This window comes from Oryctolagus cuniculus, chromosome 9 (assembly GCF_964237555.1).
Source record: "Oryctolagus cuniculus chromosome 9, mOryCun1.1, whole genome shotgun sequence".
NCBI lineage: Eukaryota > Metazoa > Chordata > Mammalia > Lagomorpha > Leporidae > Oryctolagus > Oryctolagus cuniculus.
This window is the reverse complement of record NC_091440.1, coordinates 114,215,868-114,239,852: the sequence shown is the minus strand read 5'-3', so window position 1 is coordinate 114,239,852 and position 23,985 is coordinate 114,215,868. Positions and strand designations below refer to the sequence as shown.

Here is a 23,985-nt window from a genome sequence, read left to right as displayed (position 1 = left end):
AAAGAGAAGGGCTGGACACACCGTGGCCCAGGCTTTTAACCCACTTCCAAAGGGGAGTGGTTAATTAACCTGATTGGCTGGTGGGTACCCAGGTGTAGCCAGGTAGGGGCATGAGGTCACTCAGGGGTGTGGAGAAGGTATCAGGTAGGGCGTGAGGTCACACAGGGGTGTGGAGAAGGTATCAGGTAGGGCATGAGGTCACACAGGGGTGTGGAGAAGGCGTGGTCTTCCAGCTCACAAACCTAATCGATTATAATTATGCCTGCCTATTTCAATTCCACTTAAGGCAAAAAGAATCTAAATTTGTGTGGATCTATTATGTTTGTAGGTTTGTGTGTGATGCCAAATGCCTGTTGATGTACTGCAATGTGAAGGACACATCACCTAAAGTATTTAATCCCGACCTAAGAATGAACAAGAACAGACAAAACAAATCCAAATAATGGTCATTCTGTAAAACAATTGGCCTGTAGTCTCCAAAAAATGTCAGTGTCATAAATGCCAAGAAAAAACTGAGGGAACTCTTTCTATTTTAATGAAAACGACATAAAAATTATAACAGAAGAAAATGGATAGTCCTTTTTTATCAAAGGTAAAATAGACATAAAGATTATTTGTGGGGAGCAACTCGGACTAGACTAAGTTACTGGAATTAAGACTTATTCTATGCATCTGCTCTCCCACAATATGGCGCTGGGAGAGGAGTAAACAGCTTCTATGCAGCTGCCTCCAGTTCAACCAATAAACTGTAGGACCTGCTCCTGATTGGAGGAGAGCAGCGTACTCGGCGTGTGGGTAGCAGAGTTGGGATTGGTGGAAGAGGACTATAAAGGAGGAGAGAGACAACATGCACGAGGAACATCTAAGGGGAACACCTGAGGAACACCTGTGCAGCCCCCGAGAGAGCCGGCCAGCGGTGTGCCGCTCCCCCCCGGAAGTGGGGAAAGTGGCAGGGGGGCCCGCCCCTCCACGGAGGTGGAGGGACGACAGCCAACCCGGGAAGAACCAGCAGCAAACCCGGGGAGGGCCGAGCAGACAAAAGAACAGTGCAGGGTCCTGTGTCGTTCCTCCATGAAGAGGGGGAGCGACAATTATTATTAGGGAAATTTTGATATGGGCTATAAATTGAATAATAATATCATTGTGTTAATGTTAAATTTCTTGGACACAACATTAGTATTGTGGTTATTTGGAGATTATCTTATTCATAGGAGAAACAAGTCAAAGTATTAAGGAATAAAGTGTCATGATATCTGCAGCTTGCTTTTGCATTGTTCAGAAAAAAAAAATCAAGAGAAAGTTAATCTGTGGTAAGGTTAAAATTGGTAGCCTTAGGTGGAGGATTACAGAGATACATGTACCATTTCGCAACTTTTCCACACATCACTTTAAATTTTTTAAAAATAACAAGTTGGAAAAAATAAAACCAAACAAAATTTTCTTAAAATTTTTTATTTCAGATAACCATTTCAACAGAATTGAAATACAGGTTTCTCACATACTTACTCATTTTTTTTTATAAATTCAAAATAAGAAATGTTGAATGAATGTTGCAAATTTTAAGACATAATCAAATTTTGCAACAAAGGACCGGAAGAAAAAGATGCAAGACTTGGGAATTATGTGAGGTTTCCAGTTGGAAACATAAAATAAGAAAAAAGGTTTGATGATGCTAATATTAAAAATGACTCTTCTCCAATTCTTTGTCTCTCTGTTCCCCATCTACAAAACCTAAGAAAGCATTCATTATGCACTGAAGTACAGAATTCTTGAAAAGCAACTGAACAATGAACGGTCAGATTTCCTTTACAGGTACAATCTATTCCTCAGCAAACTGTAAGCCATTGAGAGAGTAACTCCAAATCCAACAAAAAAACCTAAAGCTCTGTTTGGTTGGGGAAGGGGTAGCAAATACGAAATTGTGTGGTAGATCCGTGCCCCTACAAAGAGCCTGAAGTGCAGGATGGCAGTGGAGAGATCTGGGCCACTCAAGGAATACAGAAGGCCAATGCCGAGAAACGGGACAATGTTCTCCAGGTCATTCAGGTGGGCTCTGTGGGAAAAGATGACTATTAAAGACATTCCTTTCAAATCAATAAAAAGAAATTCACTTTCTTCTCCCTTTAAGGGTAAAGAGAAATGTTCATAGGTCTTCAAATTGAAAAGTAAGATTCATTTTTTTTCCTCTCAAATTGCCTTGTTTCCTTACTCTCTTGACTTTTATTTAGAATGTCTCATTATTTTTATGTTTTTTTCATTTTTAGCATATGACAATATCTAACAGTGAAGAAAAGGCATGCATCTGGCTTGGCAGTTAAGACATCTGTGTCCTACATCTGAGTGCCTGGTTTTGATTCCCAGCTGTAGCTCCTCACTCCAGGTTCCTGCTAACAGAGAACTTCTGAGGCGGTAGATAATGGCTCAAGTAATTGGGTTTGTGCTACCCATGTAGGAAACTTGGATTGAGTTTCCAGCCCCCAGTTTTGGTTCTCTCAGCCCTTGCAGACAGTTGGGGAGTGAACCCACATTTGGGTTCTCCAAGATTCTGTGTTCCAACTTTTCTTTCTCCTTTGGACAAACGCCCTACACACATACTTCTTGTGTGACCAACCTGTGCTCGTGAAGCCATTATACCATTCCTCAGATCAGAACCACCTGGATCCCAACCTCACCTGGAGGAAGATTCCGAGAAGTGTCAGGGTGTGGCCAAGAAAAGTTCACGCAGGCTTTTCCTGACTCCTCCATCTCAATCAAAGCTCTTCTCAGCACACAACAATGTGTGCAAATGTCCACAAAGGAATTTTCCCAAACGGACAAGATTTCTCCTCTTCTCTTCCTCCTTTCAAATCCTAATATTCTTCTAAAGCTCCTCTTTCATGGGATATTCTTGAATTCCCTAGGAGCTTATACCTTGTCCTCCACCATTTTAACATCCAATGGAATAGGACATCATGACATTCTCTATTTATGTTAACGTTAAGCTTAGTTTCAAGGGAGATATTAGACCCCTGAAGGGCTGGCACCCAGTTTTCAAGCTCCCTCATAGAATCATAGCAGAAGTAACAATGTTACACATACAAGAATCTTTCACTAAAGGCTTTGTCCATGCACTGGGGCCACAAGTGGGTGATCTAACTGAACATCTAGACAATTCTTCAGTCTCTGGACAGAAGCCCCAGCAAGTGTCACTTAAACTTCACACTCATAGAAGGCATGCTCTACCTTTGTCCTTTGTCCTCTACCTCTTTCCCTAACTGCCAAATCCAAGTCTCTTTCTATTTTTAATGACTCCTGTTATTTCTCTAGTTGTCCTATTTGCCTTTCAACTTTCTTTTTAATCTTGTTGTATTGACTATATATGGTCTTGAATTCTTCCTAGAACATGGCAAAAAGAGGATTAAATAGATACATAAAGTGTTTTCTCATGATCATAGATTTCTGTCTGCCCTTACTCAACTGACTTTAAGCTACTTTTCTTGATATTTTCACACATATTACTTTATTTTTTTAGCCAGTCGTTCCACATGCGAAAGAATTAATTTTCTCCAAGTTGCAGGCCTTTCATTCAGTCCCTGTCATTAGAATATGCTTGTAAATCATGTGTCTGAGTAATGGAAAACATCTAAGTTAAAAATGGAAAGAGGAGATTCTAGAAGCTCTATGAAAGATATCTCCAAAAGTATGCTGTTGTTTGTATTTTTTCAATGGTATCTACAGGTCTTTAAGAAAAATAAACTGGAAGCTGGACCCCAAGTCTTTCTAGGAGCCCCTCTCCTTACCACATTGTAGGGTCAATATCTGACCACTAGGGGGCGCTGTGCACACAGTCGCGCATATCCTCCAGATCGTACTCCTTTCAGAAGTAGGGGTCAATTGCTCTTACCAAAATTTATTTGCAACTTGACTAGAGGATCAGCTTAGATAATAGCTTTCTCCTCTTAAGCAGAATCCCATGCTTACAGCGGATGAGGTGGGAGGTGGGAAAGGGCAATGGGGAGAGATTTGAAATCCTAAAATATCTCTTGGTAAGCCTTCACAAGAGACATTGTTGGACTTTTTTTTTTTTTTTTTTTTTCAGTCCTACTAATGCTATTGAGGGTCTCATCGCTATAGTTTTTTAGCCTGGACAATTTTATGAGTATAGGACCATGACTAGCACCATGCATGCGGCTGCCTGCTCTAAAAGAGAAACCCAAAAGAGACAAAATAAAGCTCTACACAGTCTAATGTCACTTCTGTAGTTCTGCCAATTCCACAAAGCTTCATTCACCTATACTAATTTTTATTCTTTTTCATACTAACTTTTACAGTTTTTCCTCTGATATCATTTGAAATATCCCCATTGATTCTGATTCTTTGTCCCAAAACTATTTTAGTTCCAAATTCTTGGCACAATCTGTTTTCAAGTCTGGCTGATTTACTCAGCAGGACTGCTGAATTAGAAAGTATATAACTAAGTGAACAAGCAGAAGTTAAAATTTTGTTCTAAGTATCTCGCACAAACTTGCTCTTAGAAGAAAAGCAGTTTTGTTTGATAAATATCTTGGGGTAGGCTCATTTTGCACCAGCAAGAAGGTGATTTTAATTTCAGTCCTGAAAAACACAGAAGAGTATGCAGAGCTTAAGAAGGAGCCTGGAAAATGGTGTGATGTGGGCGGGCATTCAGCACAGTGGTTAAGTTGCCACTTGGAATACTTGCATCTTATGTTGGAGTGGCTGGTTGTAGTCCCAGCTACTCTGTTTCCCATTGAGCTTCCTGCTAACATGTACTTTGTGAGACAGCTGAGGATGGCTCAAGTCCTTGAGTCCCTGCTGCCCATACTGAAGGCAGATTGAGTTCCTGGTTCCTGGCTTGGTATGGCCCAGCCCTGGCTGTGATGAACATCTGGGGAGTGAACCAGTGGATGGAAGTTCTCTCTCTTTCTGTCTGCTTGTTTTTGTCTCTGTTTCTCTCTGCCTTTAAAATAAAATGAAACAGCAAATTTTTTTAAAAGAATGGTGTAATAATGGCAGACACTCCTTAGGGTGAAAAAGAGTACAGTGAAAATTCCTGAGAGGGGATGTGGCCAGATACAAAGGGCAAACATACAACTTGAAATGTTTGTTGTCGCTCCCCCTCTTCGTGGAGGAACGACACAGGACCCTGCGCTGTTCTTTCGTCTGCTCGGCCCTCCCCGGGTTTGCTGCTGGTTCTTCCCGGGTTGGCTACTATCCCTTCCACCTCCGTGGAAGGGCAGTTCCCCCTGGCCACATTCCCCACTTCCGCAGGGGAGCGGCACACCTCCGGCTGGCTTTCTCGGGGGCTGCACAGGTGTTCCTTCAGCTAGATGTTCCCCTTAGATGTTCCCGGTGCATGCCGTCTCTCTCCTCCTTTATAGTCCTCCTCCGCCAATCCTAACTCGGCTGCCCACACGCCGAGTACGCTGCTCTCCTCCAATCAGGAGCAAGTCCTACAGTTTATTAGCTGAACTGGAGGCAGCTGTGTAGAAGCTGTTTACTTCTCTCCCAGCGCCATATTGTGGGAGAGCAGATGCATAGAATAAGTCTTAATTCCAGTAACTCAGTCTAGTCCGGTTTGCTCCCCACAGTTTGTGTTGTCATAGCATAAGCTCCTCCACACTTCATGTCCTCAAGTTCATTTTTGTACACTTTTTTTAGTTGGTTCATCGATAGGGTTGAGGAAGTGAGTAACATACTGCAGGGTACAGAAATACACACCCACACAGAAGCCCAGAGCCAGGGCTGACCTTGAGACATGCACTACAACGGAGTCTGCAGAAATCTTGGGAGGGTCTTCAGACTTTTAACAGAGACTCAAAAGAGGGGAAATGCAAACATGAACTCAACCCTAAAGTGACCAGAGATCCAAGTCACCCTGAATTAAAGAAGCAGAATTCTTGTCTCTCAGTCTGCACATCTATTCATATCCACCAAATTGAAGAAGCATAATAAAATACATTGATTACATTTTATTTCTTAACTTTTCACCAAAAAACTAAATCTCTATATGTTTAAGTATACCTATACAAACTCTTCACTGATTCTTTAATTTTATTTAATTATTTAATTAATTTGATTATTTAATTTTATTGAAAATTTCAGTTTATTTGAGGGGTAAAGAGAGAGACAGAGACAGACAGCTAGATGGTTAGATGGCTATTTAAATATTTATTTATATATAAATATAGATAGATAGATAGATAGATAGATAGATAGATAGATAGATGATATAGCTACAGAGAGAGAAATACCATCCACAGGTTCATTTCAAAATGGCTATGGGCTGAAACTGGGATCCAGGAGCTCAATCCAGTTCTTTCACATTGGTGGCAGGAAACCAATGACATGAGCCATCACCGCTCCCTCCCAGGGTCTGCACTGGTAGGAAGCTGGAGTTAGGAGCCAGAGGTAGGTATCAAACACAGGCACTCAGATGTGGGATACAATTAACCTATCTGATGACTAAACTGCTTGGCCAAACATCAGCTCAAATTTTATATAATTTTATTAATTGCTTGAAACATGCCTAGTAGTGTACCATAGTTTGGATCATCATTAGAAAATACTAAATGAGAAAATATTATACAAATTCAATTATTTTGTATGTTAGAAAAAAATGATTAACAGATTGGCAATGGAATCCCAATTTGAAAAAGTTTGCCATTTACATGATTTTATGACAAAGATTAAGAAAAATACCTCTAGAAGCAGAATTCAATGTGCTTTTAAATTATATGTATTAATTATATTGTTAGGAGGCTGTGTAGATTATATCTTGGCTTATTACTTTTATCATTCATTAAATTCACAATACATTAAACATAATATCTATGTGAAAAAGAAGAAATTTCCCTATATCTCCAAAGAATGCCAAATTTCACATTTTGAATCTTATGCAAACCCCCTTAATTCTTCAGCCTTTCATATGAGCTGACCATCTCACCTGCAGAAAAACATGACAAAATGCAAGAATCTACTGTGGCCATTTTACCTCCGGCCTGCCACTACTTTTGATCAGTTCCCACAGAGCAAATTTTAACAACAAAGTGCACATGAAAATCCAGCACTTTGGCCTGATCTGTGGAGCCTTCTAGAACACAAGCTTTCTGTAATCATCCTGCGGAACAGATCACTGAGCTGTCTGCCTTCTCCTCCAGGACCTCACCATCTTCTCATCTCTCCTGGACTGGAATGCTTCAATCAAGGAGGAGGTTTCCAGAGACGGTGGCTTACCTGCGAACACGTTCCACTCTGTCATCTGCTCGGAGAAACTTCTTGGCATTTTCCCCCTTGCCAAAACTTGCAGAGTCTTCAGGATTGGCAAAAGCCTGCCCCAAATACCAAGAACAAAACTTACTCCAGATATCAAGTAGGATAGGATTACTCTGTCTACTAAGTAATTTGCATTTTAATGTAAGCAATACAGGCATAAGACTGGCCTTTATGCTAAAAAAAAAAAAAGTTGAAGCAAAAAGTCATACACAGAGGGAATGAAGAGCAGTTATAGTTTAAACTTGGATTTTTTTATTAACAATGCAACATTTTAGGAAGAGAGTTAATAAGGACCTTAGTAAAGTCTAGTGTATGAAAATAGTGAAAAGGAAGCAAAAATGGAAGAGAGGCATAATTTTAAGCCACCATTGATGATGATAATGGTGCTGGCATCTTTTTCACAGTGGCACTGTCACACCTTTCCTCAAGGGTATTAACATTTCCAAGTGATTGCCTCTGAAAGTAGTAAGTGCACTTGTCAGAGTGGTTACGGAACAGGCAAGAAACTTAAAAGAGTGAGGGGCTGGCCAAGTATTTTGTCCACTCTTAGGCTATTGGTACTTCTTTTCCTAAATTGGATAAAACTTTAGGTTGAATGATAAACTAAAATTTAAGAGGCTGAGTAGCACTCCTGTGAATAACAAGTGCACATTCTAGAGCATGCACCCATATCTTCCTGCCTGCAACTGTTATGATGTTTGAAATAATTTCCCTATCTCTTGGAACATGCATTTAAAAATATTTAAGAGTGTGTCACTCCTTAATAATTCATAACAGACAAAACTCACAGATGATGAAATTAGTCTTAAGCTTAAAGATCTCATAAATAATATAATCTTCCCCTTAATCTGAATATTTATCACAGATAAAGATGTTGGGAAAAACTGGGTAGGGATTCAGTATTAGTTTTTGAGGTCAGAGGCGACCCCTAAATAAATGAGTGCCACACTCTAAATGTTTAATACATATATTTTGAATAAAAAATACATATATTATAATGGGAAATGCATGATACTTGTATTTAAACCAATCTTTTTTAAAAAGATTTATTTATTTATTTGAAAGGCAGAGTTACACACACAGAGAGAGAGAGAGAGAGGTCTTCCACCCAATGGTTCACTCCCCAATTGGCCACAATGGCCAGAACTGAGCAGATCAAGATTCAGGAGCCAGGAGCTTCTTCTAGGTCTCCCACATGGCTGCAGAGGCCCAAGGACTTTGGCCATCTTCTGCTATCCCAAGCCATGGCAGAGAGCTAGATCATAAGTGGAACAGCCAGGTCTCGAACCGGCACCCACATGGGATGCTGGTGCTTCAGGCCAATCTTAATTGAATCTCAGCCTTACCTTTTACTTGTCTGTGACCTTGAGTAAACTATCAGTATGGATTCAAAGGTTATGTCTCCCAAATCCCTACCAGTGTGATGGTTTTGGAGGTGAGGCCTTTAGGAAATGCTTAAATCATGAGGATGGAGCTCTTATGATTAGTGCTTTATAAGAAGAAACAGGAGACAGTTTCTCTCTCTCTCTCTCAACTCTCTAATATCATCCCATGAGAAGAGGGAGAGAGATCTTCTATAAGCAAGGAAGTTGGCCCTTACTAGACAGGAACATTCTGGAAACTTGATCTTGAACTTTCCAGCCTCCAGAATTATGAGGAAATAAATGCCTAAAGCAGTCTATGGTATTCTGTAACATCAGCCTGAACCAACCCGGTTACTTAACTTTTTCGTGTCTTAGTTCTTCTGTAAAATGAGGAAACAGACCTGCACTTCACACAATGCTGCCAATTAGCAGTTACCTAAAATGATACAGTCTTGTAGCGCATGTGAAAAAAGTCATGGATCCCGGCACCCCACAAATTTGAATTCTCTTCTTCTTTTTTTATTAGATAGGGTAATATGGGGGCCAGTGCTGTGGCGCAGCAGTTTAAAGTCCCGGTCTATAGCTCCGGCATCCCATATAGATACTGGTTCAAGCCCTGGCTGCTCCACTTCTGACCCAGCTCTCTGCTATAGCCTGGGAAAGCAGTAGAAGATGGCCCAAGTCTTTGGGCCCCTGCACCCATTTGGGAGACCCAGAAGAAGCTCCTGGCTCCAGACTGGCACAGCTCTGGCCATTGCAGCCATCTGGGGAGTGAACAAGCAGATGGAAGACCTCTCTGCCTCTGCCTCTCTATGACTCTGCCTTTCAAATACATAAATAAATAAATTTTTTTTTTTTTTTTTTAAAAAAAGGGTAGCGGGCTGGCACCATGGCTCACTTGGTTAATCCTCTGCCTGCGGCGTGGCATCCCATATGGGTGCTGGGTTCTGGTCCTGGCTGCTCCTTTTTCATTCCAGCTCTCTGCTGTGGCCCAGGAGGGAAGTGGAGGATGGCCTAAGTGCTTGGGCCCTTGCACCCACATGGGAGACGAGGAAGAAGCTTCTGGCTCCTGGCTTCGGATTGGTGCAGCGCCAGCCATAGTGGCCATTTGGGGAGTGAACCAATGGAAGGAAGACCTTTCTCTCTCTCTCTCTCTCTCTCTCTCTCTCTCTCTCTCTGTCTATAACTCTAAACTGTCAAATAAATAAAAAAAAAAAAGGTAGCATTCCTTGGTGGCACTCCCTTCCTTGCTCCCATTCCATTTCTAGAGGACAATGTAGACCTGGCGGCAGCAGCCACTTTGTGGCCTGCTGCTCCAAAACACTGCCCCATCTGAGACTTAAATTTGTGGGTATCTTCTCTCATTAAAAAACAGACATCCTCTGTTACAGACTAAGACAGTAACAAGGACACCTAGGGAAGTGATTATGCCTTCAAGACCATAACACCTTATGCTCTAGAGGACAAGAAATCAGGTCAGGGGTGGGTATTTGGTGCAGTGGTTGAGACACTGCCTGGGATGCCTATATCCCATATTAGAGTGCTTGAGTTCAAGCCCTGGCTCCATTTTCAATTCTAGTTTCCTGCTAATGTGCACTTTGGGAGGCAGCAGATGATGCCTCAAGTACTTGGGTTCCTGCCACTCATGTGGGAAACACCAACTAAATTCCCTGCTCCTGGCTTCAGCCCCACCCAGCCCCAGCTGTGGTGGGCATTTGGGCAGTGAAACAAGCAGATAGAAAATATCTGTCTTTCTCTGTCTCTCTTTGTTTCCCTTTAAAATAAAATGAAAGTAAATAATAAATTTTAAAATTTTAAAAAGAACTCAGGACACAACAAACAGAAAAACAGACAACATCACACACACACACACACTCACACACACACACACAAAGTTATTGAATGGGCACAGTAACCACATCAGTGAAAAGCTTTAAATTTTGTCACACAGCTCTGCTGTACTTCTCCCTGTGTCACAGGGAGTGTGCTTCAACTCTGTCACTTTCCCCACGCCTCTAGTTTTCTCAAAAGCCATTCTTACAATGCTGGGTAGAAATATTATCTACTTAAGTCCAAAGTATATAGCATTCAAGTGGCTTATCCCAAACCAAAAAAAGTCCACTGTGAGAATAAGAACTGTAATTCTCAGATTTCTCTTTATTTCTTTCTTGTTTTTCTTTTATTTTCCCCCCAGATGTCTTCTTAACTTATATTAGAACTGAAAACACTTGGGTAGTTCTTTGGCAAATGAATGTTTTTCTAAAATCTAATTGGCAAAATGAGCCCAAAATCATAGAAACTTTCCTTAAAATCTGTGCCACTCTAGAGATCTCTAATGTGAAATATAAGGACAAAAAGTAAAAATCACAGAGAAGAAACCATTACTAGTTTCTAGGTGAAAGCAACTGTTCTGTGAATATATCATATCCATCTATACAAAATGACATACCTTCCTTGTAGTGTTAAACAGTGTACTACTGGGCTTTGAAAAAGTAAGAAGTTAAGAAAATTGCTTTGCAGAATCCCGACAGTTTAAAATAAGAAAATATTATCTCCAAATACTTTACCTTTCTTGTCATTCTATAGAATGCTGTTGCAGAACTCATAAACATCATTTTTAAAAGAATAATTGTAGCATATGTGGCAAAGGCCATGAATGCTTCATTTTCCATCAGCTTGTTGAGGTCAGCCATTTCTTCAACTGTGGTATAGAATCTTTAAAAAAAATTGGACAAGACAGAAAAAACAGAAATAAATGCCCCAAGTACCATGATGATCCTGAGGTGTGCTTATATTGCAGCACTAACAACATAGCTCTTAGGGGCTGGCACTGTGGCATAGTGGGTAAGGCTGCCACCTGCAGTGTCAGCATTCCATATGGGTGCCATTCGAGTCCCGGCTGCTCCACTTCGCATCCAGCTCTCTGCTATAGCCTGGGAAAGCAGTAGAAGATGGCCTAAGTCCTTGGGCCCCTGCACTGCGTGGGAGACCCGGAAAAAGCACCAGGCTCCTGGCTTCAGATAGGCGCAGCTCCAGCCATTGTGGCCAATTGGGAAGTGAACCAGCAGATGGAAGACCTCTCTCTTTCTGCCTCTCCTTCTCTCTCTGTGCAACTCTTGACTTTCAAGTAAATAAATAATTCTTTAAAAAAATATAGCTCTTAAAAATATCTTAGGCTACTTCAGAGGAAATGATAATTTCATTTTAAAAATTTCAAACTAAACAGTATTTCATTTTCACTACTCTTGTTTCACTAAGCTTGAAGATATCAAACAAAAGTTAAAAAGAAATGTAAGAGAGATATAAGAAAAAAAAATTGCCACAATGCCCTAAATTTGAACTAAAATTTATTCACATCAAGAAGAACCACAGGTTGAATGAGAAGGACCACAGACCATGATTTATCTCTTTAGAAACATCAAATTATGTACATACCTGTACTATTGATTTTTTTAAATAAGAATGCCTACATTCTTTTTTTAAAAAGAAAGATTTTATTTATTTGAAAGACAGAGTTATTGAGAGAAGTAGAGCCAGAGGGAGAGAGAGAGAGAGGTCTTCCATACACTGGTTCATTCCCCCAGATGATCGCAAAGGCAGAGCTGAGCTGATCTGAAGCCAGGATCCAGGAGCCAGGAGCTTCTTCTAAGTCTCCCATGTGGGTTCAGGGGCCCAAGAACTTGGGCCATCTTCTACTGTTTTCCCAGGCCACAGCAGAGAGCTGGATTGGAAGTGGAGCAGCCAGGACTCAAACTGGTGCCCATATGGGATGCTGGCACTGCAGGCTGGGGCTTTAACCTACTGTGCCACAGTGCCGGCCCCAAGAATGCCTATATTTTAATAGAAGTCAAGCTTACAATATTTTGCCATTTCAGTTGTATTCAGGTTCTCAGGCTCTGAAATTTAAATTCCAGTCCTGCCATTTAGCTCTTAATCTTGCTTGAGGGATTTAGCTTCTCTGAGTCTAAAAGTCTTCATTTTTACAAGAATAGTCACAGCTCCTAATTAATGGGGTTGTTGTCAGATTTAATTGAGATAACATGCAGAAAATACTTAGCCCAGCCCTTGGCCCATGAAAAACTCTCAACAGAGTTTATGATATCATAATCACCATTATCCTCATCACCCCAGTCATCATTAATACCAATACCAGGGAAGCAGAAGCAGGGAAACGGAAATATCAAAACAGCAGGCATACGAATGCAAGGTTAGGAACTGGCCCTTAAGAGACTCTCATAGAAGGAATATGAGAAGAGGATGAGTTACTTTCTATGACTCCCCACTTCACACTCCATATTTATATCCATATAAAAGCTGTCAGGAGTAAATTGGCTGTATTTAGCTGAGTCTGGAGTTGGAAGTATAATTGAGAATACACTCAGGATGAAAGCTGACACCCACTGGAGATGCTGAAGTCAAAGTGGGTAGGGTCTAGGGAAAGGCTGCCTCGTAGTCAGTCTTTCTAACAGCTCTTGTGACTTCATCAGCCCCGCTCTCTGATCCTCCTGTCTTACACACACACACACACTTTCTCATCACATTTAGACACTGTTAAATCTGCCCAGCAAGGAGTGCTGCTCTTCTAGACAATATACGTTCTTGCCTTTCAAACCCAAACCCTGCCTGTAACTTTTTCAGACTCACATCTCTATTATATCCATCTGCTAATAATTTATAAGTCCATATATATTCCACATTTTGGCACTGGTCATGGACTTTTCTATGTGTTCCTGTTGAATGTGGTATAAAACCCATATGTAATGCATTTTTGATATGTGTCCAATTATGCCAAGGACTATGTGTGTAATATCTTACATAATCCTTGTAACAATAATATTATAATCCTCCTCACTACATCCATGTCACAGATAAAGAAAATAAATGAGAGATATTCAACAGCCAAGCAGAGCAGAAACTCAGGTGTCTGACCTCACATCCCATATACTCACCATACTGTACTCTCCTTCAAGAGACTAGCTTTATTCTGCTTTCAACCGACTATATTTAATTCTGACTAAGCTAACATTGGTTGTCTATCATGTGCCATGATTGGGCATCCTTGACATCTTTTGTCTTCTATTCTCTTCTAATTATGCTTTAAGGTAGGCAGTATCGTTCCCCTTTTGCAGTGAAGAAAACAAAACTTCCTATACAAACCCCTATTTTTGTTTCCTTAGAGTAAATGTCTTTCTTGGATTTAGGCAAACAGAAGCTGTATACAGTCATCCTTCAGTATCCCTGGGAGATCTGTTTCAGGACCTCCATGAATACCAAAATCCACAAATTTGAAAGTCCTTTATATAAAATGGTGTGCATACTACCTATACACACTCTCTAATACACTTTGAATCATCACTAGATTACTTATGATATCTAATACTATGTAAATGCTATGTAAATTGCTATTATAATGTATTATGTAGGGAATAATGACAAGAAAGAAGTCTATACATATTCAGATGCATCTTTTTCCAAAAATTTTTGATCCCTGAAGAGTTGAATCCACAGCTGTGGGATGCATGGATACAGAGCACCAACTACTTTTTAGTTCTTTAAAAAAGTACAAGTATGGTAGCAAATTAGTCCATGGACCATGGTCTTAAAAGCACATCATGCTAAATTGCTTCCCAGTGCAAGATATTATTTTCAGCAACACTTGATGTGTCTGCTTTTGTTCTAGTTCTGAAGGGGTGAAAGTCATGAGCTACTGCACCATGCTTCAGAGCTCATGGTACATTCATGAGCTTAACAAAGGATCTTCAGAGACCTGAAGAAACACAGCAGGGGTGTTAAATTTTTTTTAATTCATAAAAGTTCATCAAGAAGGAGATATTGCAACTCAACAGTAATTTTTAAAAAGTATTTATTTAATGAATACATTTTTTCATAGATTCAACTTTAGGAATATAGTGGTTCTTTCCCCCATACCCACCCACCCCCAACTCCCATCCCACCTCTTTCTCCCTCTCCCATCTCCTTCTTCATTATGGTTCATTTTTAGTTTGATGTAATATACAGAGGACCAACTCCATGCTAAGCATAGATTTCAACAGTTTGCACCCAAACACACACACAACATACAGAGTACAGTTTGGAAACAAAATTTGCAGTTGATTCTCATAGTACAACTCATTAGGGATGCAGGTCCTATATGGAGAATAAGTGCAGAGTGACTTCTGTTGTTCCCTTAACAATTAACACTCTTATTTATGATGTCAGTGATCACCCAAGGCTCTTGACATGGGCTTCCAAGGCTATGGAAGTCTTTTGTGACCATAGACTCCATCAGTATTTAGACACAGCCATAAGCAAGGTGGATATTTTTTCCAGCCTTCAGAGAAGAGTATATCCTTCTTTGATGACCCTTTCTTTCCACTGAGATCTCACAGAGACCCTCCGTGTAGGATATTTTTTTTGCCACAGAGTCTTGGCTTTCCATGCTTGAAATACTCTCACAAGCCTTTCAGCCAGACCAGGAAGCCTTAAGGGCTGATTCTGAGGTCAGAGTGTTATTTACAGAGAATGTCATTCTAGGAGTCTGCTGTGTAGACTGCTTCCCATATTGGACTTTCCTTCCTTTTTAATTCTATTATTATTACTAGGTACTTGATGTTATTCATATGATCACATTTATACTTAAGCCTACCTATATGTTGACTTTAACATTTAATATGCTCATTTTAACAGTTAAGATGGCAGTTATACCACCAATATTTATGGGTTTGGTGTCCCATGACAATTAACATTAATTTTAAAACAATCTCTACTCACGTTCCCAGAATGAAACGTATTAAGCAATGGAACAAAAGTCCAGAGAACTTTGTTTTTCCTTGAGTGAAAATAGGAATTGATAGAGTAGAGCATGCTGGCATCCCATACTAAGGCTGGTTTGAGTCCTAGCTGTTCCATTTCCAATCCAGCTCCCTACTAACGCTCCTGAGAAGGAAGCAGAAGACAGCCCAAGTGCTTCAGCCCTTGCCACCCTTGTGGGATACCTGGATGGAGTCCTCACTGCTGGCTTCGGCTTAACCTAGCCCCAGCCATTGTGCCACTGTGGCCATTCTGGGGAGTGAACTAGCGAAAGGAAGACTCACTTTCTCTCTCTCTCTCTCTCTCTCTCACCAATGAATGGAAGATCTCTCTTTCTCTGTCACCATGCCTTTCAAATAAACAGATAAATCAGAAAGAACAAATGAACAAAATAAATTAAGAGTAGAGCAAAAGTGAAAGCCTTCCAGAATGATCCACGGGAAAAGCAAACAAAAGTGTCCGCACCTGTGGGGGAAAGGGCAGGGAGGGGCTTTCTCTTCAAAAGTGAACAGAGAACACACCTCACTTAGAGGGAACACCCCAATCCCAAGAATGTGGCTGAACTCCTCCAGCCTGTAGTTTGGGGAAATCAGCCCACACCCTCCAGGTCTGTGAGCCAACTCTCTCAGATTATACCTTCCATTTCCCAGCTACCCCAGGGCCGAGTGACCAGCAATGCAGGTAGGAGCATTAGGAAACCAGAGTCACTTACAGTATGAATAAAAGCAATGCTGAGCTGGGCTTCTGCTGTTTTTTGTTTGTTTGTTTTTCCCTCAAATACAATTTTTCAATAAACTGCCATGGTCTGTTGAACAGAACTCAAAACAAAATTACTGAAAGCTTTTCCCCAGGAAAGGTCTCCAGGAAAAAGAGCTATAGTGGAAATGATAAATAAGAGGGTAAAATGTTAGGTGATTTGGGAATTCTGGGAATGAGGTGGAAATAATGGAAGAAAGCAAGCAGAGAAAACAGGAGACTTCATTATGAATTGTAGAAAACGGAGCATTATAATGATGAATTCTGCTTGTACAGTGGGTAGTCCATTTTATTATCCATGCATTGGCTGTCATGGTCGTGAGTATCTCCACCTATCTATTCAGAGACCAGAAACTGTCTTTTGAGAGGACATAAGTAAAGTGTTGACAACACACAAACTCCAGAAGCAGACTGGAGCCCAGGGAGATACCAATATCTCCACTTACTAGTTATGATTTTTCTCTGAGCCTAGGTATCTTACCTGTGAATAAAGATAATAACCTGGGGTTACTTCAGAAAGTTCATAGGAAAGCTGAATGAAAATATAAGTTTATTTTGGTGCAGAAAAGGGGCAGGCATTGAGGCACAGTGGGATGCCCACATCCAAGACTGGAATGCCTGGGATTGAGTACTGCTTCTATTTCCAACCTAGCTTCCAGCTAATGTGCCCGGGAGGCAACAGATGTTGACTCAAGTAAGCACGTGGGTCCCTGACACCCTCCTGAGAAACTGAAATAGGGCTCCTGGCATGTGGGTCCCTAACACCCACCTGAGAAACTGAAAGAAACTGAAATAGGGCTCCTGGCTCCTGGCTTCCAACTGGCCCAGTCTCAACTGTTGTGCACATAGGGAGAAACCAACAGACAGATCTCTCTGTGTCTCTCTCTCTGCCTTTTCAATTAATTAATTAATGCATTAATTAACATATAATGAAGCCAGCTTGAAGAGGTAAATGACCCATAATCACAGTGGAGGGACCAAGACTGAGATGCCGTTTTTTCAAATGGTGTAACTCGTGCACTATGGCTTAGGTCCCCGCCATCCACACTGTAGACCAGGATGGGGTTTGTGGCTTCTGGTTTTGGCCTGGCCCAGCCCTAGCTGTTGCAGGCATTTGGGAAGTGGACCAGTGGATGGAAGATCTCTATCTCTTTGTCTCTGCACTCCTTTCTTTGTCACTCTGCCTTTGAAAGAAATGAATAAATCTTGGGCTGGCGCTGTGGCATAGCAGGTTAAGCCACAGCCTAAGGCACTGGCATCCCATATGCGCACCAGTTTGAGTCCCGGCTGCCCCACTTCTGATCCAGCTCCCTGCTGATGCATCTGAAAAAGCAGAGGAAGAAGGCATAAGTCCTTGGGCCGCTGGACCCATGAAGGAGGCCCAAAAGAATTCCTAGCTCCTGGCTTTGGACCGGCCAAGCCGGTTGTGGCCATTTGGGGAGTGAACATTGTTGTAACTTTGACTTTCAAATAAATAAATAAATCTTTAAAAAAAAATCCTCAAAAGTGGGATAAAATTTCCAGACCACTCTGATCTTCCAGAGGTCCTTTCCTGTGAAGGGGCACTCTTGTCCTCTCTCCCCTCCCATAGATCCTATAATGAAAGAGTTTTCTCCCGTCAGCTGAGGAACACTCTCTTTTGCCTTAATAGGCTCCGGGTCAAAAAGGCCAAAGTCCTTTTCTTCTGGATTATGTGACCTCTCTACACCAAGGTTGTGAAATGCTCAGAAAATCTGGGCACGCAACCCAAGGCCGTGACTCTTCAGTTTCCTATCTTGTGAAACTAACAAACAGTGCATATGGGACAAAGGGAAGAAAATACTTCAGGACCGTGCTGCTGGGTTTCCTGGTGGCCATGGATGAGGCCTCCTCTGGGAGCTCAGGCTAACAGGGCCCATGAAAATGCGGAAGGCCCTGGGGCATGTGGTGTGGTGGAGTGAGGTTTCTCAGGGTTTGTGTTGCCCTCCCTAAAACTCTTGGAAAAAACTGTACTTGTCTGCCAGAGAGAGCCATATTCAAATGTGGAGCCAGGGCCATTTTCAAAAGTGCCCAAAGATGGCCAACAACACACAAATCCTCCTATTTCAGAAAGAGCAGAGGACGAGAAAGCACAACACTACCCTAACTGCCAGGAAGGGAAACCTCCCGGGTTGCAGAAGGCAGGTTAAGGACCTGCGGTTCTCAAGGACCCACTTTAAGCATCAAGACTGTTACCTGTTGCCTGGGGCAGCTCCCCTCCCAGGCTGCAACAGTGCCTCACTCACAGCCCTCCTGGCCCTCTAGAGGAGAGAACTCCGAAAGAGGAAAATGGGGAAAATCAACTTGGGGCTCAGACTACAAGAAGACTTGGAACTATTTCAAGGGAAGCCAGAAACGTGAAGAGTTGTGTGCACTTTCTCTGCCCCCCAGTCCAGCAAGAGCCTTCATTCCCTGCCCTTCAGTCTCTCCCTGCCTTCCTTCTCCATTTTCACAGGAAGCAGTGGCCTGGGACCCCTCCCAAGGGGCTCCATCCTTAGGCTCCGGTGGGAGGCTGTACTATCACACAATAAAAGCATCGTTTAATCCACATCCCTTTACGTCATAATCTAACACTGTAATTTTTTTTTTAACGACCACGCTTCTCTTGCCCTCCAAGTAAACCAAGAATACCAAATCCTCTTTCTATAGGTGCAACAGGGCTTGGGTCCGTGAACTCAGAGCCACTTGGGGAGGCAGGAGTGGCATCCACTACAGTGACTTCCCACAAGAGTACAACTCGCACGTACTCTTTACTCCCCCGGAAGTGAGAGGCCCTTTCAAAGTCGGTGCTGCTGTAGCCTGAAAGCAGAAAATGAAGCAATCGTCGCTTAAACAGGAAAAGACTTGCTTTCCCGCTTCTTTTTTGGAGTTTGGATAAACTCACCTGCCTGGGGACAGGAACACAATCTCCTTCCGGAAGCGGCGGGCTGCAAAGCGAACGTCTAGCTGCTCAGTGGAGCTGAGAGTTCGATAGCCGTGCGTCCCACACCAGCCTGCTCCTTCCTGCGCCGCCGGCTCCGCACCTGCTCCCGGCACCTACCCCAGGTCCCTGGAGGCGGCGGCGAACTTGTGCCCTGGGCAGGTCCTGTGCGCTATGGCGACTGTCACCGTGCGGCCCGAGCACAGGCGCCGCCCCCAGTGCAGCTAATTTCCTGTTAATGAGCTCTCCAGCCAGAAAAGCCGGTTTCCCAACCTCGCCAAGCCCCGCCCCCAAATCGCCTGAGGTCGCGGGGCCGTAGTAACCACCACCCACTGCTTCCTTCCTTAAACCTTTGCATTTGAGCCCAGCAGATTACCGCAAGGCAAAGAGGGCGCGATAGTGAGAGTTAGGGAACTTCGTATTCTCAAACATTCCGGGACGGGGAGGGGGAAAGCTGGGGACCGTTAGTGTGCATTTAACTGCAAACCAAAGGATCTTAATGTTCAATCTTGAAAGCTCTACAGAACACTTCATAGAAAATTTAAGTCTTTAGGGAGGACAAACGAACTGGAGGTCGCTAACAAACTTCCATTAAACTTAAAGGCCGCGCAGTAACGACCGCTTCCACTGTCGCAATCCGCATCCGCGACGACAGGCAACTTGCTCTGTCCCTCTGTCCCCTGGCCTTGGGCATCCAAACAGGGACTGGAGGAGACGGTACCAGATAAGTTCACTACTCCATTAGCTCCGTGTGTTCTTCACAGGCACATTTTAGGGGTATGTTTTAAGAAGGCATAGTTTTTCTAGCATAAAATTTAGATGAGAGATAACCCAAGTTTCCCACAGCCCCAGCTATAATATTTAGGGATCTAGTTTCAATTGATGTATCTGAAAAATTGTAAGGGTTTATATTTTCCATCTATATTATTTGTCTCATAGTAATATGAGGTACTTCAAAAAATGTAAGATTGGAATTTAAAGATAAATTTATTCTAGCACAAAAAATTGGAATCCATCCATAATTTTTTTTAATGATACACACTTGCCATGAACCTCCTAAAGACACTCATATGCACGGATTTCAAAAATCTTTGCACTAAAATAAACTTATCTTTTAATCCTATTTCCCACACTTTTTAAAGTACCCTTGTATTTCTCACACATGTACCATCTGTTTCTATGCCTATTTTTCTTTTTTTTAATCCTAACTTTACTCCCCATCCCCCTCGGACTTTAAAAATACCCCTGAGGCTGATCTCCTGTAAGGTAAAGGCAGGACCTAGCCTCTTGCCTGCCTCCCTTACTCCAAGGCGTTCTTGACTGTCCTTTATGGAAAGGAACTCACTTAAATGAGGCAGTGGTACAGCTGAGCTGATAAGGTTCTAATGACCAGATTCAAGAACTCACCTGCTTCTCCAGTAGATTAAACCTTGTTGACCAGTATGGTCTAGAGGGATTTACTTGGGGGAATTCCCAGTCCAGGCAGGGAAATTCCAAATCTGGGGCAGAAGGAGACTGACACTCATATGTAATGTGCCTTGTCACCATCACCCCCAGACCCATGGAAGCCCACCTGGCCTTCATGAGAATTTCATGGGGAGTGCAGCGTCGCTGTTCAATCAAAGGAAGGTCACAAGCACCACTAACCAACTAGGAACTTGCACACAAGGTGAACACATACTGCCCAGTCCCAATTCTAATCTTTAAGAACCTTCACCTCTAACTCCTCAGGGAGCCTGGAAATTAAGCACTACCTGCCCAGCTCCTTGCTCTGTGCTTTGCAATACATATCTAGCTTCTTCCACCACCAGGGTGTTAGTAACTTACTCTCTGCATGTCAGGGGAGCAGTTCTAAGTTTGGGGGTTCTATGACAACTCTTCCAACTAACTTTTGGAGTTGTTTGGCAACACCCAGACTAGCTTTCTAGGATTTGATGGACAAGTCCATGTTCTATAAAAGAAAAAAAGAAGGAACTACTAGTTTGCCTGGGAAATAGAAATTAATCACATTCAGGACTCAGAATAATTTCCACATGTGCACAACAGTAAGAATATTGGAAAATCTAGCATCAGAAGACATCAGTAGCCGGCGCCGCAGCTCACTAGGTTAATCCTCCGCCTTGCGGCGCCGGCACACCGGGTTCTAGTCCTGGTCCGGGCACCGGATTCTGTCCCGGTTGCCCTTCTTCTAGGCCAGCTCTCTGCTGTGGCCAGGGAGTTCAGTGGAGGATGACCCAAGTACTTGGGCCCTGCACCCCATGGGAGACCAGGAGAAGTACCTGGCTCCTGCCATCGGATCAGCGTGGTGCACCGGCCGCAGCGCACAGGCCGCAGAGGCCATTGGAGGGTGAACCAACGGCAAAAGGAAGACCTTTCTCTCTGTCTCTCTCTTTCACTGTCCACTCTGCCTGTAAAAAAAAAAAACAAAAAAAAAAACAAAAAAAAAAAACCAGAAGACATCAGTGCTTCATTTTTATGTCTCTCTATATTTTTAACTATACATATTCATCTAACTCTATAAAGTACATTGGAAGGTAGTTCTAACGCTAAGTGGAATAGCACAGAACTTGAGATGACAAAAATCTATTCGGAGTTCTCTCCAGGGCAGTTTATTACTACAAGTATTTAAAAGACTCTTTTCTTGTATTATGGGGTGACACCACCCAAATCTTATGGCTAACATCACAGAAAAATGTATGAGAGGATTATCATATAAACAAGTTGATCAATAGAATTCCAGCTGAATGATTCAAACATGTTTTGAAAAGAATAAACACCTGGCTCATTTAATTATAAAATGTGTTCAAACTACTAATCATTGAATCAATACTGAGCTCCTACCAGCAATATAGAATAACAATTACTGACTACTTGTTGTATATATGACAGTCTTTTGAACAGTGTCAGCACTTGATTATAGTAAATTTAATTCAATAAACTTTTTTTAAGTGAATACAAGGCACTTGGTTTGAAGCTAAAACTTGAAACTAAAATAAATAACATTTAGTATTTGTCCCCAAGGTGTTCATAACCCAGGACACACAAAGACCAAAACAGTACAAAGTTGCCATTAAACTGTGGAAGAAAATATTTCTATTTAAAAATAAGAATGATAATTGTGACATGAACTAGCACAGTCCCAGAGAAAAGATTATGAAAGAATTGTCACATTTATGCCTCTCTGTTATGTGCTTTCAGATGAGTGAGGGAGAGGATGGGCTATTATTCAGCTTGTTTCAGTATGAATAAAAGAACAAGTTCAGATTTTCAATCCCTTTCCTTATCATCATTTTAATCATAGAATAAAATCTTTCAGATAAATTTAATCCAAGTTTCAGCATAAGTAACTCTCTAGTAAATATTAAAACAGGGTAAAAGTTCATTAATCTGGGGTGGGGAGAGCAAAAGTAATTTCAGTCTAAAGTAGCTGCCATAATAAAGAGGAAAAAGCTACCTGTTGGAGAGATGGAATCAGAAATATATGGAAGAGCAAAGTGTAAGAAGTCCTACAGTTCCTACCCTTTTAAACAAACAAAGGAGAAGCATGAGAAAGAGTTTCCATCATCACTAGACCCCCTCCTGTAAATGGTTGGAAAGCAGATGCCTGTCACTCCTAGTAATCTTGGATCATTGCTTTTCCCTAAATTCGCAACATAGGTGGCCCACAGTCTGAAACTAAAGATATAGATCGTACTTGGGAATTTCAGTAAATAGACATGAGGATGGCTTTCAAGTTAAGGAATGTAAATCATAAAATAAAAATATATAGCATAAACAACATTCTGGGGTGGGCACAGTATTGCCAGCTCCCTGCATCCCATATCTGATTACCTGGGGTTGAGTCCCACCTCTGCTTCTAAGCCTGCTTCCTGTGAATGTGCTGGGGAGGCAATACATCTATGGCCTGTTTATTTAGGTTCCTACCACCCATGTGGGAGTCCCAGATGGAGTTTCTGGCTCTTGGTTTAAGCCTGGCCCAGCCCCAATTGTTGTAGTTATTTGGGGAGGAAACTAGTGAATAGATTCTCTCTCTATCCCCTTGCTCCTCCCTCCGCCATTGCTCTTTTAAGTAAATAAATCTTTAAACAAACTTAATTTTAGAAAAATAAACAACATTCTAACATATAAATGTTATTTTGGGCTATAATTCTCATTTAAAATGTAAAGTAGATTGCTTATTTCTCTTAACAACCCTGGAATGCAGTTCTCTTTCCCTATTCCTATTTTTATAGATGGACATTGAGAACCAGAGCACTTGAAAGTTGTGCTAAATTCTGAAATAAATTCAGAACCTTACTTGCAAGATGAAAAAGTAGCCTTAGTGAGAGGGCCAGAATGAAAAAGTGAAAAAACTCTTGTTTATTTGCTAATCAAGAGAGTGTGGTAAGAGTATAAGGATAGACAAGTAAGTCAAAAGAATAGAACAGAGTCAGAAATAGAGCCACACTTAATCGGTCAACTGATTTTCAGCAAAGGCATCAAAGCAATACAATATAGAAAAGGAAACTGTCACCAAAAGGAGCTGGAACAATTGAACAGCCATATAGAAAAAAAAAAAATGAACTTCAACCTCTCACTACCACCTCACACAGAAATTAATTCAAGGTGAGTCATTTACCTAAAAGCTAACATTACAAAGCAAATGTGGATTATCTTTGTGATCATGAATAGGCAAAGCTGTTTTATACAAGACACAAAAAAGTATAATGTATAAAACAACAAATTGATGAACTGGACTTCAGCAAAGTAAAATATTTCACTTATCAATAGATACCAGTAGGGACCAGCATTGTGGCGCAGCAGGCAAAAGATGCTGCCTGTGATGCTGGCATCCCACGTGGGCAC

General features: G+C 41.7%; 1 protein-coding gene and 1 long non-coding RNA gene across 4 annotated transcripts in view; both read right to left on the bottom strand.

Moving 5' to 3' along the window:
- Nucleotides 1-1,436: 1,436 nt before the first annotated feature.
- On the bottom strand, nucleotides 1,437-19,441 carry MGST1 (microsomal glutathione S-transferase 1). Of its 2 annotated transcripts, XM_070049444.1 has the most exons (5): nucleotides 19,105-19,384; nucleotides 11,204-11,351; nucleotides 7,234-7,328; nucleotides 5,875-5,917; nucleotides 1,437-2,053 (listed from the first exon to the last, which is right to left on the bottom strand). In XM_070049444.1, the coding sequence occupies exons 2-4, from the start codon at nucleotides 11,327-11,329 to the stop codon at nucleotides 5,905-5,907; spliced, it is 234 nt and encodes a 77-aa protein (XP_069905545.1). In that variant the 5' UTR covers nucleotides 11,330-11,351; nucleotides 19,105-19,384; the 3' UTR covers nucleotides 1,437-2,053; nucleotides 5,875-5,904. The 2 variants fall into 2 exon arrangements, with proteins under 2 accessions (XP_069905545.1, XP_002712670.1); XM_002712624.5 differs by lacking the exon at nucleotides 5,875-5,917 and having other exon boundaries at nucleotides 19,105-19,441.
- A 746-nt stretch (nucleotides 19,442-20,187) lies between these two features.
- Nucleotides 20,188-23,985, bottom strand: part of LOC138843877 (uncharacterized) — a 310,222-nt gene continuing 306,424 nt past the window's right edge. For both annotated transcript variants that reach the window (XR_011379007.1, XR_011379006.1), the window contains one exon: nucleotides 20,188-21,548. This is a non-coding gene — a long non-coding RNA (uncharacterized lncRNA). The remainder of the gene's footprint in view (nucleotides 21,549-23,985) is intronic.